General features: G+C 37.1%; 1 protein-coding gene across 1 annotated transcript; it reads right to left on the bottom strand.

Moving 5' to 3' along the window:
- Positions 1-2,386: 2,386 nt before the first annotated feature.
- On the bottom strand, positions 2,387-16,730 carry LOC139708117 (transmembrane protein 196-like). Its single transcript, XM_071620095.1, has 5 exons — positions 16,480-16,730; positions 13,335-13,391; positions 11,771-11,884; positions 10,366-10,551; positions 2,387-2,517 (listed from the first exon to the last, which is right to left on the bottom strand). The coding sequence occupies exons 1-5, from the start codon at positions 16,723-16,725 to the stop codon at positions 2,440-2,442; spliced, it is 681 nt and encodes a 226-aa protein (XP_071476196.1). The 5' UTR covers positions 16,726-16,730; the 3' UTR covers positions 2,387-2,439.
- Between the last annotated feature and the right edge of the window lie 963 nt (positions 16,731-17,693).

Here is a 17,693-nt window from a genome sequence, read left to right as displayed (position 1 = left end):
TCGGCATCATTGTCATAATCAACTATTATCATCATGCTAACCACTATGGTAATGTAGGAAGAAAAGTAAGAAAAGCAGAAAAAGGGGAAAGCAACAAAGCTTGGAATACATGTACCTCCTGTCAACTATATTTCATGATTATTTCCCAAGTCTTCACAGCAAACACGGTACAAAACAAAACAATACAAAAGAAAAAAAAAAACTTAGCAGATTTAAAACTTCCGGGATCGGAAGTAAATCACTGATAACGAAAAGTAAATTGGCATACATTTATTTTACTCTTGTATGTTATGATTATCATGAATATAATTATGTTTCTTTTTTATTGCTGTCACAATTACCAACTTACTTCTTTCACGCAGAATGGGGGGGGGGGGGGGGGGGCCGGGGGGGGGGCATTTACAATTCCGAAATTCAATGATAATGATAGTAATATGAGAAAATTTGCACAAAAAAAAAGCACTTTACAGTCCAATATAAAAGACGTATAGGGTCAATTACAAATTTAAATCATTCATGAATTGCATAATCATCAATATTGGTCTTCAACTAGGTGAATCTTGAGTTTCGTTTTGAAAACGTCAATGGGGGTTAAGTCCTGAATATGGGTAGGGAAATCATTTCAGAGAAGGGAGACACAAACGGGAAAAGCCTGATCATCAAAACAGTACCATCGAAACATAACGATGGAAAAATGTTGGAATGGATTTTTGGAGGGAGAGGTCTGCTCATCGATTGATGAGCTTTATTTCAAATGAGATCTCATCGTAACGACAGAGATGGGTATGACAATTATGCTCAGAGTATTCTATGCTGAGATAGCAGGGGTATCACGTTTCATCCCATACACACGCCGCATCCGTTCTGATCTGGTTTTCGTTGATCTATTGCACCACCGCGGTGACAACGCACGGAAGCTGACCGAGACGTGAAATAGATTCGAAATTGTTGCCACATTTTGTTTTCGTTGTTGCTTTTCTTTATCTTGTTTTTCTCTTTCAATATCTTTCTCTCTCTCTCTCTCTCTCTCTCTCTCTCTCTCTCTCTTTCTATCTCTGATCATTAGTGGTAGCTGACACCCAGATTTTTCTCGGAAAAACACATAAAATAGGATATTTGTAATGAGACTATCCATACAATGATTAGTCACATCGTGGTTACACAGGATATGCTGTCGATTTTTTTCTTCACTTCTGTCTACACGTGGGGTCCAAATGGAAGCGGGAGAGATTCGAGCTACATGTTCCTGGCCCGCCCACTGATATCCTTCTTAATCAAGCTCTGCTAATTAGCCTAAAAGCTTCACGGCTATATTTTAGAGGCGTCATTATGCACACATATACACTCCAAGCGAAACGAAAACTTAACTTCCTATAATCCTGGATGTATTCAACTTACGTAAAGCCCAAATCACAATGCTACCTTTGAGTTCTCGGAGATTTAACCCGTTGAGGACGGAACTGATTTTGCTACAACATGCATTTTCCATAGACACCCTGCCCCAGTGTACCGGGACTCGTCCTCAACGGATTAAGCGATGCGAAGTATCACCTTGCAACATTAACGTTAACCCTCTTTGCGCTACATTAATTTCCTGACTGTAGCTATGTGTGGGGAATCTGTGCACATTTGCATCATTGGTATACAAAGGTGTTAAAATCCCTTAACCTAGAAATTCGGCCAAAACACTTTCGGAGAAAATGTCGACTACATTGACTTCCATATGGGAAACCTGATGGATATAGTTTTTTTTTTCTTCTTCTTCTTCTTCCCCTCCCCCTTTACTTTGCTGCGGCAAGAGAGCAGTATATACTGTTGCGATTCCTTCATTGGTACAATGTACACAGCGTACCCTAATTCAAGAAAGAGCTGGACGAATACAGCTTTCGGAAATTTAAAAAGAAAAAGAAAAAAATCTCTACTGACTGGGCTTGTGTTTGGTATTCGTGGTATTAGGCATCGCATCAAATCAGAAATGGCATCTTTGAAAAGGCCGACATGCGACGTTCTGGCATTCATATGTCAACTCGAAACTAACAACCATATCTTAGGCTGGGTAAAACTTGTTACATTACATAACTGTAACTATAAAAGCAAATTGCTATTAGGACCATAAGCAGTAAAATTGCAATTCAGAAACATGTCAGATTTAACATTTCCAACTTCACGCGTTTGCTCCAGGCAGCTACATTAACCATTCGTCGAAAACAAAAGGAAAATCAACACTTTAAAGCATAGAACTCTCTTTGGTGTTGCTAATATTTACGTAGGGAACACTGACAATGTTGATTAGGAAAATCAGAACAAAATGTACAAAACCGTCAGATATTTGTCAGACAAAGCAATGACAACAGTAATTAATGACAAATCATTACAAATCATCCTCCTGTGGCGTTCCCTCACTCAAACGCTCCGGTCCTTGTCACAAGGTGGCGCTCTTCAGACTCGATGATACTTGATCGACTTTGCTCGTTCCTTCTCCATCTTCTCCATTACTTTCCGCTCGTGTTCCCGTTGCTAGGGGCGACCGGCAAAGTTGACACCGAGGCGCATGTACATGCCATTTAAGGGATAGGGGTGTTAAGTGGGAGGGGAAGGGAGAGGAGAAAAAAGGAGAAAGGGGAAGGGGAGGGGGAGGGAGGAGAGGTGGCACATTTCCGTCACCGCAGGAGGAACAAAGAATAAACACGCGGTTCGGCAGGCAGGATCACAACGTGGAGGAAAGACACGGGGGGGGGGGGGGATGTGGATCGAGGATTTACAGGGTACGATTTAAATTGGTGAATGGTGACGTTCACAGAGGATGACAGCAAATGGAAAGAGACGTAGAGTGATGGGAAGGGGTGGTTGTAACGATTGGGTTAAATGAACAAGTGCATAGGTTCACAAAGACATGAGGATCAGCGGTAGGACAGACCGACATGAGTAAACGTAGAACACACGGACGACGAGAATCGAAAGAGAAAGGGGAAAATAAATCTTGTGAATACACACATCGCCGAGATTTGTTAAATGTTGAGGCCAATATTCAGTAAATACTGTCAAATTGCACAGTCAAAATGAATAATATAAGTAATAAGGTGCTATAAGGAGCCTGAAAAGTAATACATCTACCTCAGAAACACGGAAGATGACGTGTTTTCGAGGCAGTCTTCATCATAGTCATATTTACCATGGTGTCTCTAAAGGACGAAGCCTTGTTCAAGATTCAGATTACAGCCCATCATGGTTTAGTTATTTAGTAAACAAAACAAAAGTGCCGAACACTTCCTACTTAGAGAAAATATTGCATGATATGGCACGCTTCCCCATATAAAATTTATGTGAAATGCAATGTAGTATTGATGAAGGTTAATGAAAGAAGACCTCTCAGTTTGATATGCCATCATTGACTGTGTGAGTTGAGAAATTTAATGAACGACTACAATGAATAACTTGATTGTCTTCTCCGTTTTTCATTAGGGAGCTTTAGATTTGCGACGCGGACGTCTGAGACGACGATTGCGTTGGACGTTCTCCTCTCCCTGCGTCGTGTCGAAAAAGTAAATTTAGATTACGCGGAGATGCGACCTATGTTAAAAGTAAAATGGCGCCCCCATAAGATTACGATCGGTGCATCAAGTAGCTCTCTTGCTCTATATACATGTACGTCGTGAATTGTGCGGACATAAAAATAGCCCAGAACGCGCAGTAAAAACTCAGACGACGCGAGCTATAAATACACCGATTTTGATAAGCAATTTTGCGCATGTTCAAAACAGTTTTTTTTCCCCCTCTGAACGTCCGCGTCGCGAAAATTCAAAGCTCCCTATTGATTTATCCAGAGCGGACGCTGTTGAATTGGCAAATTGGAATGAAAGATGTCAGGATCACCCGCAGGAGCATTGCATAATGAGAACAACGTAACGAGCGAGTCGTTTAACTATGCCAACATCATGATAATTATATGAACACATGCATTTTCATTCCCCTGACGACTAAATTTTAAAGTGATTGTTTCTTGGCTTGAACACGAACAATGTAGGCATGACTGTGAAAACATCAACTGAGCTGTGCATAGGGCGATGGGACATAGTGGATTGTTTATGATAAATTTGATGCATTCCTACAATGTTCAGTAATATATAAATGAGTAGTAGGACCTACATAAGCAGAATGTGTTGTTGTTTTTTCGAACCAGGCTTAAAATAAGCGATGGAAGTTGTAGCTACAATCAACATCACATCAGGCCACATTCATTAACCTAACCAAACACACAGATTGATATTGGCAACCGCTTATAGACAAGCCACGCCCACAATATTCTACTCACATACTCAAACGTTCCATCTACTACTGTATACTATAGATGCACGTAGGGACACACACACAAACATACACACATGTTTTACATAAAAAGAGATCGCTGGGTGAACCACTAAAAAGTGCAGCCATCGATGTCATGTTGTCATAATGATAGCAATAAAAAACTCAACAATTTCTGCCCTGAAAAGATCACTTTCATCAGCAATACGATGTAGTTTATCTAAAGATCATATACTTCAGTAAGTTGGTAACTGTGAAGTCAATGTGAAGGCAGAGCATAAAGAAATCTGACAGAAATAAAGTAAGAAACAGAAGAAGAAGAAGAAGAAGAAGAAGGGAAGACAAGGAAGGATGGAAAAACGCAGTGGAGGATAAGTGGAATATCGAGACGGAGGAAGAGAGACATGGTGAAGAAGAAATAACAGAAAGAAAATACTCCATGTTCGACTGACGATAAGATGATTGTAAGAGCTGCAAGGAAAATACAGAAAATTCAACAGGATGAATGTGAACTCAAGGGCGTCCTCCAGGTAGGTTCGTACAGGGAAAAACCTGGACATTACACAGTATGGTACCATTCTCTAGCCATTCGTGGTGTTACTGTTAGGCCCCAATCTCACCTTCAAGGGGATCAGCTAATCACCATTTAATCCCAGATGTCAGAGGATTTAGATCGGACTAGGCCTGAGGGCAGTTGCATCCATCCTGATCTATTTTGAGCGAACTTTTCCTGCAAGTGACACGTGGTTAGTATTATAGCGCTGACTGTCAGAGAGGACTTCCTGAATGGACACAAGTCGTGATTCCATGCTGTTTTCGTGACAATAATGTTATTGGATGCAGTGGAATATGAATAAGACGGGGAAAGTGTTGTGAAGGAATTGATATGATGATAAAGTTTGGTGCATGGGGCGATTAAGGGGTCATTTCATGGATAGAGAGAATGATTTGGAATGACAACGTACGTGACGGAACACGCGAGAAAAGTGCGAGCAATCATGCGCAATGTGTCAAATTTTAAATACTATCGCTATCATAATGATATCAGGTATTAGAAACTTTACACCAGGAATAAAAAAACTCACACACAACTATGTCTGGCAGTAAAATTTCCCGCAGACTGAGAAACACTGTGTGTGCACAATCGTAGTAGTGAGTGCATGTAATAAAGAAAGTGTAATTTTCTTGGTCTCTGCCAAGCAATATGTGGGATCATTTTCATCCGTCTTATTCGAAGAAGTTGTTTTCTTCGGAATGGTTCACACGGTCAAGTGCAGTTGATGTATGTGGGGCAGGTGGCTTGCTGACGGCGCCCTCACTGTCGAGAGTGAAGCAGTTTATGCTGAAAACTCGCACACACACACACACACACACACAAGAAGGTATCGCTCAAAATGTTTAAAATTCTTAGAAAAATGCCAATATAGATTTCGATTTACTATTTAGAGCGAAATTTTTATTAGGCCTATTTGCTCACAAATGTGGCGGGACTTAGATTAGATGATTGAGTAAGGTGGAATACCTTTTTTCCCCTTCCTACAGTGAGACGGTGATCCACAAGGATACGATTGCGCAATGTGCTCATGAAGAAGGGAGAAAAGTTTGACACCTTTAGCTACCCACCTGCGTGCCTTTAAGCAAGTTGTTTTAATGTCTTGTAATAAAGTCTGTTTTTGTCAGAATGAATGGTAAGCGATGCCTTTCAATGGTCGTACTACGCACCGGAGGGTCATTTAAAGTTCAGTCCGCGGTCAAATCACTGAGGTCGAATTTTCATAATTTATTGCCTACTGGGGAAATATTCGTCGTATTTTTTATCATCTCGATGAGGAGACTTCTGAGATGTAGGTCCTTTTATCTCCTTTGTATATTTTTCACTGGTAGGAAATACTCATAGTATCACGTATTCATGGTCATTGAAATGAGGACCATGTTGTAAACCACAAGTAATATTGACAACGTTTTGAAAAGCTCAGAACATGGCTTTTCTCGCTGAGAAATACTTATCAGTTTCACTTTTACTTGACTCCGCGTGTGCAGTGTGCTCCACTTATGATATGTTTCGTTGAATTGAATTGCCAAAAAATGTCACATACTTCGACAACAGGTAGTAAGTCTGGTATGTTTTCGTTGTCATTGTTGAGATTGTATTGTTACTGTTATCATCGTCATTGTTTTTATTAAGAATTATTGTTATCATTACCACAATTTTATTATCATATTTTAATCACTGCTATACGGAGTGTACTACTGCTACTACTACTACTACTACTACTGCTACTACTACTACTACTACTACTACTACTACTACTAATAATAATAATAATAATAATACAACTCCTACTGATGCCACTATAATACTACTATATACGTATATTTAGTATAATACTTTATGACTTGTCTTTCAACTTGCTAAAAAATATGCCGGTAAATTGTCAAATGTATACTTTGTCTTTAAATCAAGTATACTATTTTTGTTAGATGTCAATTGAATTTAACTCAGTACTACCAGTACTACAACTTTCTCCTATTACTTTTATTTCAATTATACTTTCATCATCAGAAGCAGCAGCGGCAGCATGTTAAACTATCTTTGTCTCCCGCATGCTGTTGCCTGGTGCTCGAGGCGGGAGCACACTGTAGCTAGAGTTCATTTATTGGAGGTGAGAGCAGTACAGGAGCAAGAATAGGATGACTGGCAAACAGCTACCTTAGAGGGCAGTATATAGGTTTCTTGTTTGCGCAACGCTGTGTATGTCTACTGCAGCCAGCGGAGAAAATGTAAATGAGGCAGAATGAAAATGTATACAATTTTAGTAAGTGACAGAAGTAAAAGTGTTATTTCTTCCGAAGAAAATGATCAACTGAAATGATAACGGAAAACTAGGAAAATGAATAATCATCCTCAGGAAAGCAGGCAAGCCGGGAATCTCATGATGAAAATGATGAGTGCCGTGAATATCAAAACATCGATCGAGCTCTTTTCTTAAACCATGCGATTTTATGGAAACTTGATGAAAAGGAAGTGAAAATTCTTATGCATTGACTTGGAGGAAAATGTCAGTATAACCATTAGATTAAGTAGGTGATGAATCTAATTATCTGGTATAAGCGCATCCAAAATGTTACCTCAAGCAACATTGGTGTGTAGATTTATAGCAACTAATATAAATTGAGTTACACTGTCTAAAGAAACCGAGTGGAAAATTTCCCTGAAAGAAAACATTTTCGAAATATACATTTAGTTAGATTTGATGCATATATTTCATGTTTGTTATATCACATGGTTCGGGAGATATGGCTACAAGGGTAACATAGCAGGGTGAAGAGAACTGAAGTAAGATAATTATTATAATAATATACCATGGTGTGAGGAGATGAAGTAGGGGGGTCATCCCACAAGACCGACACCCATGAGTCCTACAGCCCACGAGTCCTACAGCCCACGAGTTCGACACTAGGCAAATAAAGCCCATGAGACCGACACTAGGTAAAAACACCCCACGAGTTCGACAGATACAACACGGGGTTTAATGTGTCGGTCTCGTGGGCCTTGTTTGCTTAGTGTCGAACTCATGGGCTGTAATGATTCGTGGGCTGTATAACTCGTAGGCTGTATGAATCGTGGGTGTCGATCTCGTGACGTGCACCCGAAGCAAGACTTGGTAATTCACGTTCATCGTATACGCAAGCTTGAAAATCATGCTGTTTGATGAATCGACAAACTGAATACGGAAAATGGAGAGACGAAACATTCCTTGTCATATTGAATCCGTAACTGGGGGACTTCCCCAAACTGCCTCGTACAGATCTGAGACCTCTTTAAAAAAAGTGAATGAATAAATGAATAGATAGATAAATTAATGAATAAATTAATGAAGAAATGAAGAAATAGATAAATGATAGATAGATGAATAATGAATGAATAAATAGATAAATGATAGATAGATGAATAAATGAATGAATAAATAGAAGTTGAACGTACTTTATAGAGGGCTGATAGACTCCTGATACCCACTCACATTTAAATCACGACATACGCGCTCATCATGTAAACACAAACACCAACACACATACACATACAAAACAAACATGATTATACGAACACGTCCCACTTATTTCAAAAGCTTAAGCAGTAACCAACATAAAGTGATGATTATACAGTCATGATGGATGAACTATGAATGAACTAAAACGGCTTAAACTGGAATCATTAAAAATGAACGTCCCACTCTCGCGACAGACATGTCACTTGCATACATCTCTCGTGTATCAAAAGTGCCTCTGTCATAATTTCACATTTTCGCAAAAGTTGTGTACGTTCATGCTCCTTTAGAACAATATGCCAAAAGTATCATAATAATATTCTTATGTGTAAGATTCCCAGAATTTACAAGCTATGCTTCTCTTATGAATTCCTCTTTTCCATAAGAGTAAAAAAAAAAGAAGATTGTATTGATTACTTGTTTATTTATCTAAAAACAAAGTTGATATTACTATAATTGTATCCATGTTGTGTTGAAACTTATGTGATTCAAAGTTCCTTAAAATGTTATGTACTCATGTAAGCGTTATGTATATTGCTTTGTATTACTTTATGTGGAAATAAAAATCACTTGAATTGAATTGAAGATAGAGGAATGTGAATCCTCCAAGCGAATTTTAAAAATGCCAGAAAAAGAAGAAGAAAAATGCAACCACAAGAACTTTCACACACGAAAAATTTCGTTCACGTGGCTAATACAGTCTCGAGGTTATGGCAGGACGTTGTTATCGTACTGCCGTTGAATCTTGATAATCGGTCGTCCTTTCAACCTCCATTATAGGCAATAGATTCCCTACGTGAAATTCCCTCGTCATTTGTTTTGCAGATATCAACAAACAAGGGATATATGAATTAGCAAACGCACAAGCTAATTATAGAAATAACAAGATGCAAATGAGTCGTTATCATGGAACCCGTGTAAATACGGGCAGTGTGACAGTTGGTGGGAGGGAGACTGGTCGCTACGTAATGCTGCAGCACTAACGAACTCGAATAGTTCCAACCGTTAAATACAGGATGACGCTATAATAGGGTATGTATGGAAGACATGATACTCTAGAGCATGCTGTAAACATGCCATATATAGGTGACAAAATCTCTCTATATCAGAGCAAATCTATTGTGAAGAACAGAAAAGCTCGGATGGGTGGTGACAAGAAAATGAAAGTACATGAGTGACGCAAATAACGTTACGAATTACTAGTATATTTCATGGATCTTTACACTATCATAGCGGAAACTGAACCTAAGAAAACATGAGTCATTTCAAATTATTAATTTCTGTCACCCCTTTCTCTTCTCTATCTTAATGTGCCAACGATTGCATTTCTGTATAATGAATTATCAAAGGCATTTTTGACAAGTCTTTTTATCAGCAAATTACTTTTGGTCAAAATAGACATATTCTGGGACACTGAAATTATATCTAAAAAGATACAATTTTGTCTCAGTCTTTCGAGTCTGATGAATAGGAATTAATGGCAGGCATCTTATAGCGTCTGGTTCGTCCAGCATTTTTTTGACATCTGATACTTGCTTGCAGTTTACAAAATGTTGTTAATTACCTGATTCATTCTGAGAATTCTAAAGTTCGGAATACAGACACCTCAAAAATACACAGCTAACTTTATCAAAATGGGTGATGTGAAAAAGAGTTTTCGTAACATCAAAATACATTTATAAAAAATAACTAGCACAAAAATAGAAAAGTGAGCTCGAATTTGTAGAATCAATAACGCCCTTCTTGCAACAAGGAGACAAACAGCAATTTATACCTTGCACTAGTCTGCACGTAGTCGATAATAAACGACAGTAAACAATCTTAAACAGTATAAATCAAACAAAACAAAAACCAATCACATGGATTGTTCTGCTTATTGTTGTTCTTCGTGTCATGACCTCGATAGAATTCCAATTCAGTGGTACATTTGTCAATGTTTTAATCCACTATTACGCTGTAGTTTTCATGAGGTAAGAAAGACTACATTACTCATGAAGCATACGGAAATACCCACCTGTCTGATCTGCTCTTGCCGCTGCGCAATCAGCTGCTCGGCGGTGACGACCCTTTGACCCCCGTCGCGCAACTTCCGCCGGACGTGCTGGGCGACTAGGCAACTAATGAAGGCGCTGAGACCGCAGAAGAAGCTCTCACCACCAGCGATGCCAAGAGCCACCAGGATCCTGAGATCGAAATGATCCTGCGTGTCAAGGAGAACGTCCACAGTTGCATTGAGTATTAGTATAATTGTCATCATTAGTATTGTTATCATAATTGTCATAATTATAAGCATGTTATTATTATTATTATTATTATTATTATTATTATTATTATTATTATTATTATCAGTAGTAGTAGTATCATTATTTTATTATCATTATCATCATCATCATGGTTATTATTACCACCACCATCACCATCATTGCTGTCACTGCCGTCATTATCATCATTTTTATCATCATTGTCATCTTACCAAAACTTAAAGTGACCTCATCATTGTGATCATTGTTCTCCTTTGAAGCCCTGTTATTGCTTTTAGAAAAGCAATGCCAATTAAAGCCCTTTTCTAATCATGGCCAAAATAATATGAAAATAATAACAACATTGATGGTGATGTAACGATGACAATCAACAGCAATCATAGCAGACTCGAGTGGGGGACGATACACTTAAACTGTAAGGGCCGAATTCACGAAGGTGGTACAAATGAAACCATGGTTTAAACCATGGACAAAAACCATGGAGCGCCAAGTGTCGCATGGAATATTTCGTTACGAAATCAGTCATTTCGTCGATGAAATGATTATTTTGTAACGAAATAACAAAATTTCGTAACTAAATGAACATTTCGTCCACGGAATGATAATTTCGTTAACGAAACGGTCATTTTGTCGACGAAATGACCCATTTCGTAACGCAATATTCCCTGCGACACTTGGCGTTTCCTAGTTTTTGTCCATGGTTTAAACCATGGTTTCATTTGTACTACCTTCGTGAATTCGGGCCTAAGAGGTTATGCCCTGCCGGGTTAAGTGAGACTATGTAAGAGAAATAAAATCATCAGTCATCATCATTGTTATCATTATCACCTCCGGGGCTCTCAGCACAGTTTAGATGCAGAAGACGAAGAGGATGAGGAGAACTGAGAAAAGAGACGTCAACGGCTATTACTAAGCTTAAATATCAACCATAAACATACAGAATAACAAGCAAATAAGTAAACAAACGAATGAATGAATAAATAAATAGATAGATGAATTGATATATAGATAGATAGATTAATAAATCAATAAATTGAAGAATTAATAAATAGATAAAAAAATCCCGAACAGGCATGATGCTCCCACCCGTGCCATTCCATCCAACCCTCATCACAGCGGCTGCTGCCCTCTCAGGGTGATCAGTCCGATCATTTTTACCTTCAGGAATATCTGTCCATCCGTGGTGTGATTGACAAGGCCAAGGCGTAAGAGCTGCATATCGATGATGCCCACCGTGAGACTGATGAGCGAGAAGGAGGCGAAACAGAAAATCTGACGGACAAAACAAAAAGGAAGACAAACAAATTATTAACGGTGAATGCCACAGATTAACATAATGGTTTGAACAATGCAGAATATGAGCATTTTATATTCGTTGTTTGATACTAGTGATTCCTAAAATGCGGATAAAACACATCATTGTACAGACTAGTATTATGAAGTCATTGAACAATGTTTTATACAAAACGCCAACACCGACTCTTTAAACCTATTAAGCCCAAGCTATTTTGACCCCTTGCTCCTTCAATAAATTTCAGCCAAGAAACACCCATCTCATACACTGTAATGCTGTTAAATTAAATGGGAACAGAAAAAAGATGCAAAATCTGACTGACATGGTTGTCAGTTTATGGTTGCCATGGCAACCAGCAACATCAAATATGGCTAAATTATACATCAAAATGTTTGCAATAAGATTTTGGGAAAAGTCACCAAATTTGGTTGAAATCGGATAAAGGGCTACGGAGTGGCAAATGAAAATCTGGTAGGGGGGGCACATTGTGCCCCCCCCCCCCCTTGGGCTTTGTAGGGTTAAGCATGCATCTGCTATGGAGAATAAGTGAACTTGTCTTATGTGTTTGGTGTGTGCGCGCGCGCACGCACGTGGACTTCGGACGTATCAACCACGTCGTTTTCAATGCATGCTTTGGTAAAATTGAATCGAACAAGAGAATATCTATAAACATTAAAGAGTGACTAAGATTATCAATAAAGTGGTAAAATATGTAATTATGCATATTACATAAGGAAAACCTGATGTCAGCAAAGGAAGAGATTATTAGTGATTAGTATATATTAGTCATTAGTCTCTCATTGGTCGATTAAAGTACGAATTGACGATGCCGTGACTCAGTGGAAACGAAGGGAAGAAGACATTCAGTGATCGGTGGATGAGTCCTCCACATTAATACTCCCATTTACGATGCTTTGTTTGAGGTAGAAAGACATGCACTCTTGTAATCAGATCGAGATGTACAAAAATATGATTTGTGAAATAATCGGAAAACAGCTGATTTTAATCATGATGAAACAATCAGACACTTTGCCATTATTACAAACCCAAACAAACTGTAATTAAATCCATGCATTCAAGTTCAGGTTCAATGACATATATTTCCAGCAAATATGAATATAATGAGTACAAGTAACATGCGATCAATTTGAATTCATTTTGAATCAATTTGAATTTATTCATTAATTCATTATTTTCCATCTCCAACAAAATAATGTAAATGCAACTTTTTTTTTCCTTAAGAGAAAATAAGTGCCTATTATGACACTACAAATTCATAACGGCCACTAACACTATACAAATACAATTGATCTGAACAAGAGAAATATCATCCGCCACATATTTTGGTCAAATTAGTTCACATCATGCACCTAAAGTTTAATTTCCGTCGTGATCTATGTCTTTCATCATTTCATATGCCTGACTTACCGTGTATGGTGTTCTCCGCTTTGCTGAAACCAGACCAAAGACTCCGCAGAAGAAAAACTGCATATAAAAAAAAGGGTAGAAGCAAAACTGACTTGATTTGATCCTCATTGCGTGTGCTTGTTTGTATGATATGCAATGCAAATTAAACTTGACTACAGTATGCATATCGTATACACACACACACACACACACACACACACACACACGAAGATACCGACTACTATATAAGTGTACACGCAAACAATTAATGCCACAGTTTAATGTGTGTTAAATCACATACATTTTACTGTATAATAATTATGTAAAGATGGTTCATATCTTCTGAGAATATTATCTAAATTAGGGGCCTATTTGAATTAGTCTTTACAGAAAAGAGAATATTCGAATATACTAACGAAACAAAGTTTTACATGGTTAATGTCTCAATACAGTAAAGTGGTAAACGTCGTGGAAAGGTATACTCAGGTAGGTGGTTAATTCCATCTCCCTGGTGATACTGAGCATAAACCCCTTCTGCATGTTATTCTCCGTAATGTGACACCAGGGAAGTTTTTTTGCTTTTGGATGATTAATTAAAAACAAAAGTGCCGCCATGAGCTTTTAGCCTGCATATTACTATTACTCTTTGTGTACATTATATGATGGAGAATGTGGAATGGTCACCTGACGCAAATGATGTTAATAGTATGTATAATGATTTTTTTCATTAAGTTTTCAAATGTTTACAGTTTTTATTTTCCTAAAAGAGTATGTTACAAAAAAGAACTTAAGAAAGGTAAACCATGGATAACATATGAAATTCGTAAGTTGTGTAAAAGAAAGTGTCGTTTGTATAGATTATTTGTAAAGAATCCGAGTGAATATCATGAGACTGGGTATAAGAAATGTCGAAACAAAGTTACAAATATGATTAAACTTGCCAAAAAACAATGTTATGTCGGACAGTTAAACAAATGTAATGGAAGTACGAAAAAAAACTTGGAATATTATCAATAAAGCAATGGGCAAAGAAAATAACACATTCAAGTGCAGTGGTATATCAAAGAATTGTGAGAAAGTATCTGATAAGAAAGAAATATGTGATGTTATGAATAAGTATTTCGTTGATATTGGATATGATTTGAATTCAAAATTTACACAAGATCTTACTGATAATTTTATGCAATATGTGAAAGTGAATGAACGCACTATTTGTTTTAACCCTGTTACTGAGAAAGAAATCACAGACATAGTTCGTAATTTCAAACCAACTACCAGTGCCGGATATGATGATATTCACATAAAAGTTGTAAAGAGAGTTATACATGTGATAGCAAAACGTTTGTGTTCGATATTTAACAAGTGTTTTGAATTTGTTATTTTCCCAGAAAATATGAAACTCGCTAGAGTGATTCCTGTGTTTAAAAGTGGAAGTCCGGAACTTGTTTCTAATTATCGGCCAATTTCAGTCTTGCAAGTATTTTCAAAAATATTAGAAAAGTGTATATACAATTGTCTTTTTAATCTTCTTACACAGTGCAATATAATACATGAAAATCAATACGGTTTTAGGCCGGGGCACTCCACATCATCTGCAATGGTGAATTTTGTGCATGAAGTTGTAACTGCAATTGAGAATAAAGAAAATATGACTGGTGTATTTCTTGATTTAAGTAAGGCGTTCGACACGCTTGATCATAGTATATTGGTACATCATTATGCATATGGAATTAGAGGATTACCATTACAATTGTTTAAGAGTTATTTGTGTGAACGTAAACAATATGTAATCATCTGTAATGACAAATCGACTAATTTAGGCATAAGATGTGGAGTGCCCCTGGGTTCTATTTTGGGACCTTTACTGTTTTTGTTATATATTAATGACATTTTTAATGTTTCTAAAATTTTAAAGCTTATTCTTTTTGCTGATGATACAAGCATATTTTTTTTTCACACAAGAATATTTTAGAGTTACAAATTATTTTGAACCAAGAACTTACTCTGATGACAAAGTAGTTTTATTCAAATAAACTTACAATTAATGTTCAAAAAACTAATTATATGTTATTTACCAAGAGAAAATGTAATATTGATAATTTTTCTGTAATTATCTGTGCCTCTCAGGTAAAACGTGTGTCGGCTTTGAAGTTTTTAGGATTAATACTTGATGAAAATGTTACCTGGAATGCTCATGTAAATAACCTTTGTAATGTGTTGGCAAAGAATATTGGTGTTATGTATAAATTAAAGTCAATGTCTAAAGCGTTTTTAAAAATGATTTATAATTCAATTGTTTTACCACATTTGTCATACGGGATTATAATTTGGGGCAAAGCATCAAAAACCCAGTTGAACGGAGCTTGTGTTTTACAAAAACGTGCAATACGTATATCGTACACCATGCTTCATATCTTGCCCATTCAAAACCAATCTTTCATTTGTATAAGATTTTGCAATTTTACGATATTTATCTTTTACAGTTAGGTATTTTTATGTATTTATGTTACAAAAAGTTACTTCCAGAATCCCTTTTAGATTATTTTTCGCTGAACTGCACTATCCATGATTACGGAACAAGAAATTCTATAAACTATCATCTACATCACATGCGCACCTCTTTTTTTAAAAATTCAGTTATATATCAGGGCCCTCTTACATGGTATTCTATCCCTAGAGAAATTAAAGCCTCCAAATTTAATATAGTTTCAAAATTGAATATAAACAATTTTTATTGGAAGATTACAAACATAGCTAATTCAAGGCGTATTTTGTTGTTGCTATTTTCTGTGTTATCGTCCATACCTCCGCAGTTTTGTTTTGTAATGACTGCATTGTTTTTATTTGTTCTGTTTTGTCAACTTAACTGACATTTTTTTCTTTCTTAAATCTGTCAAAGGTATGTATGTTACAGTACATGGGTCAGCTACTCACAAGGGCTTTTTCCTTTCTTGGCTGCTTCCTCAACCAATGGCATTGTCTTTGTATGTAGTCATACCGCCACATTATTTCTAATCGTATGTTGTATGTCCTATGAATTTTTCTCTTTTTGTATCTCATTTTGTACATTCATGTTTTATTGTATGCTCTGTATATTTTCAATGCTTGGTGCAAAATAAACTAAACTGAAAATAAACTAAACTGCATAAAATGTGGAGATGCTTACACACACTCCGCTCCAAATAGGTGATACTGTGTGCGCGAGCCAAATCTGCACGCGACTGTACAGGATTACTCCAACCACTACGCTGGGGAGGCCCAAGATCATGTGTGGAACGGAGAGCAAAACAAGAGCAACAGTGACGGAGCAACATCGCGGGCAGGCTAGACCAGGCTTCTTTTCCCCCTCCTGTGAAGTGGTTGATTCCGTTGTTGACACCATAGCGCCGGGCGAGGTGTTTGCATTCGTCATCTAGCCTTCGGTGAATGTGCGTGGCGCCGCAGACTGTGATCTCTGATTTCAGTCTGGATGTGGAAGGAAAATGAGAATACCATTTCACAGTGAACAAAATCCCGAAAAAAAAATGCATTCATAATGGTTGTAATTATAGAAAAGAATGTCTATTGTAAATAAAAAACGATAACTATTTTGAATTTTCCCTCTATTTTTGACCTCACAAATTACTACGATATTTTGGATTTGATTATTGATTCTATGTTGTAGACACGTCCGTCATACAGTTATGTAAATCGAATTTAAGTCTCGAATTTTACCCCGAGGCCTCGATCCATGTCAAGCTGCTGCTTATGATCGCAGTCTCCTGCTTTCCTGTGATTATAATAGCTATAAATGCTCAATTTCAAAATCAATTCATTTAAATCCCCTCTTTTATTTTTTTCTTCTGAAATTCGTTTACTGTATAACGACATGACATACTCTGAATGAATAATCAATCATTATTTACATAACTTACAACTGTTAATTCAACAATTCGCTTCTGAACATTTTTGTGTGTGATATTATGAAACACGTCTTATATATCGAATACTGTCATGTTCATGTAGTGTGTATATGTTTTGAATTAATTGGTAAAACAGTATGCTGGCTTATGCGTCGTGTAATGTTAATTTCTAAATATGTGTATTCTTTTGTTACGTGTGATTTGGAAAAAGGCAGAAATAAAACCAAACCAAACAAACCAAAATACATGTATAGCGTGCATTTACCGACTTGCATGTAGACATGCAATCTATAAGGTGCCTATAGGCATCATATACTCTGATGATATATCAGTCATCATGATTGATAATTAACTTATAAGCTAACTAAGGGAACAAATCAGACATCAACCTGCGATGTTTAAACGAGTTTACTAAAATTTGAATTTTGCCACATAAAAGCGTGTTGAAAGTGTTTTTCCGGCTCCCGAAAAATTTTTT

This window comes from Diadema antillarum, unplaced genomic scaffold (assembly GCF_040938485.1).
Source record: "Diadema antillarum isolate AM-2024a unplaced genomic scaffold, OU_Dant_1.0 seq00001307_RagTag, whole genome shotgun sequence".
NCBI lineage: Eukaryota > Metazoa > Echinodermata > Echinoidea > Diadematoida > Diadematidae > Diadema > Diadema antillarum.
Note: the sequence above shows the minus strand (reverse complement) of the source record. Positions and strands in the feature narration are given on the sequence as shown.

What these genes read in the sequence shown, in the direction of transcription:
- LOC139708117 (XM_071620095.1), bottom strand. Translation starts at nt 16,725, where the DNA reads ATGACGAATGCAAACACCTCGCCCGGCGCTATGGTGTCAACAACGGAA. An exon ending in ATGGACAGATATTCCTGAAG is followed by an intron (nt 10,552 to 11,770) that starts GTAAAAATGATC and finishes CTTGACACGCAG; the next exon opens with GATCATTTCGATCTCAGGAT. An exon ending in GGCAAGAGCAGATCAGACAG is followed by an intron (nt 2,518 to 10,365) that starts GTGGGTATTTCC and finishes GGTCGCCCCTAG; the next exon opens with CAACGGGAACACGAGCGGAA.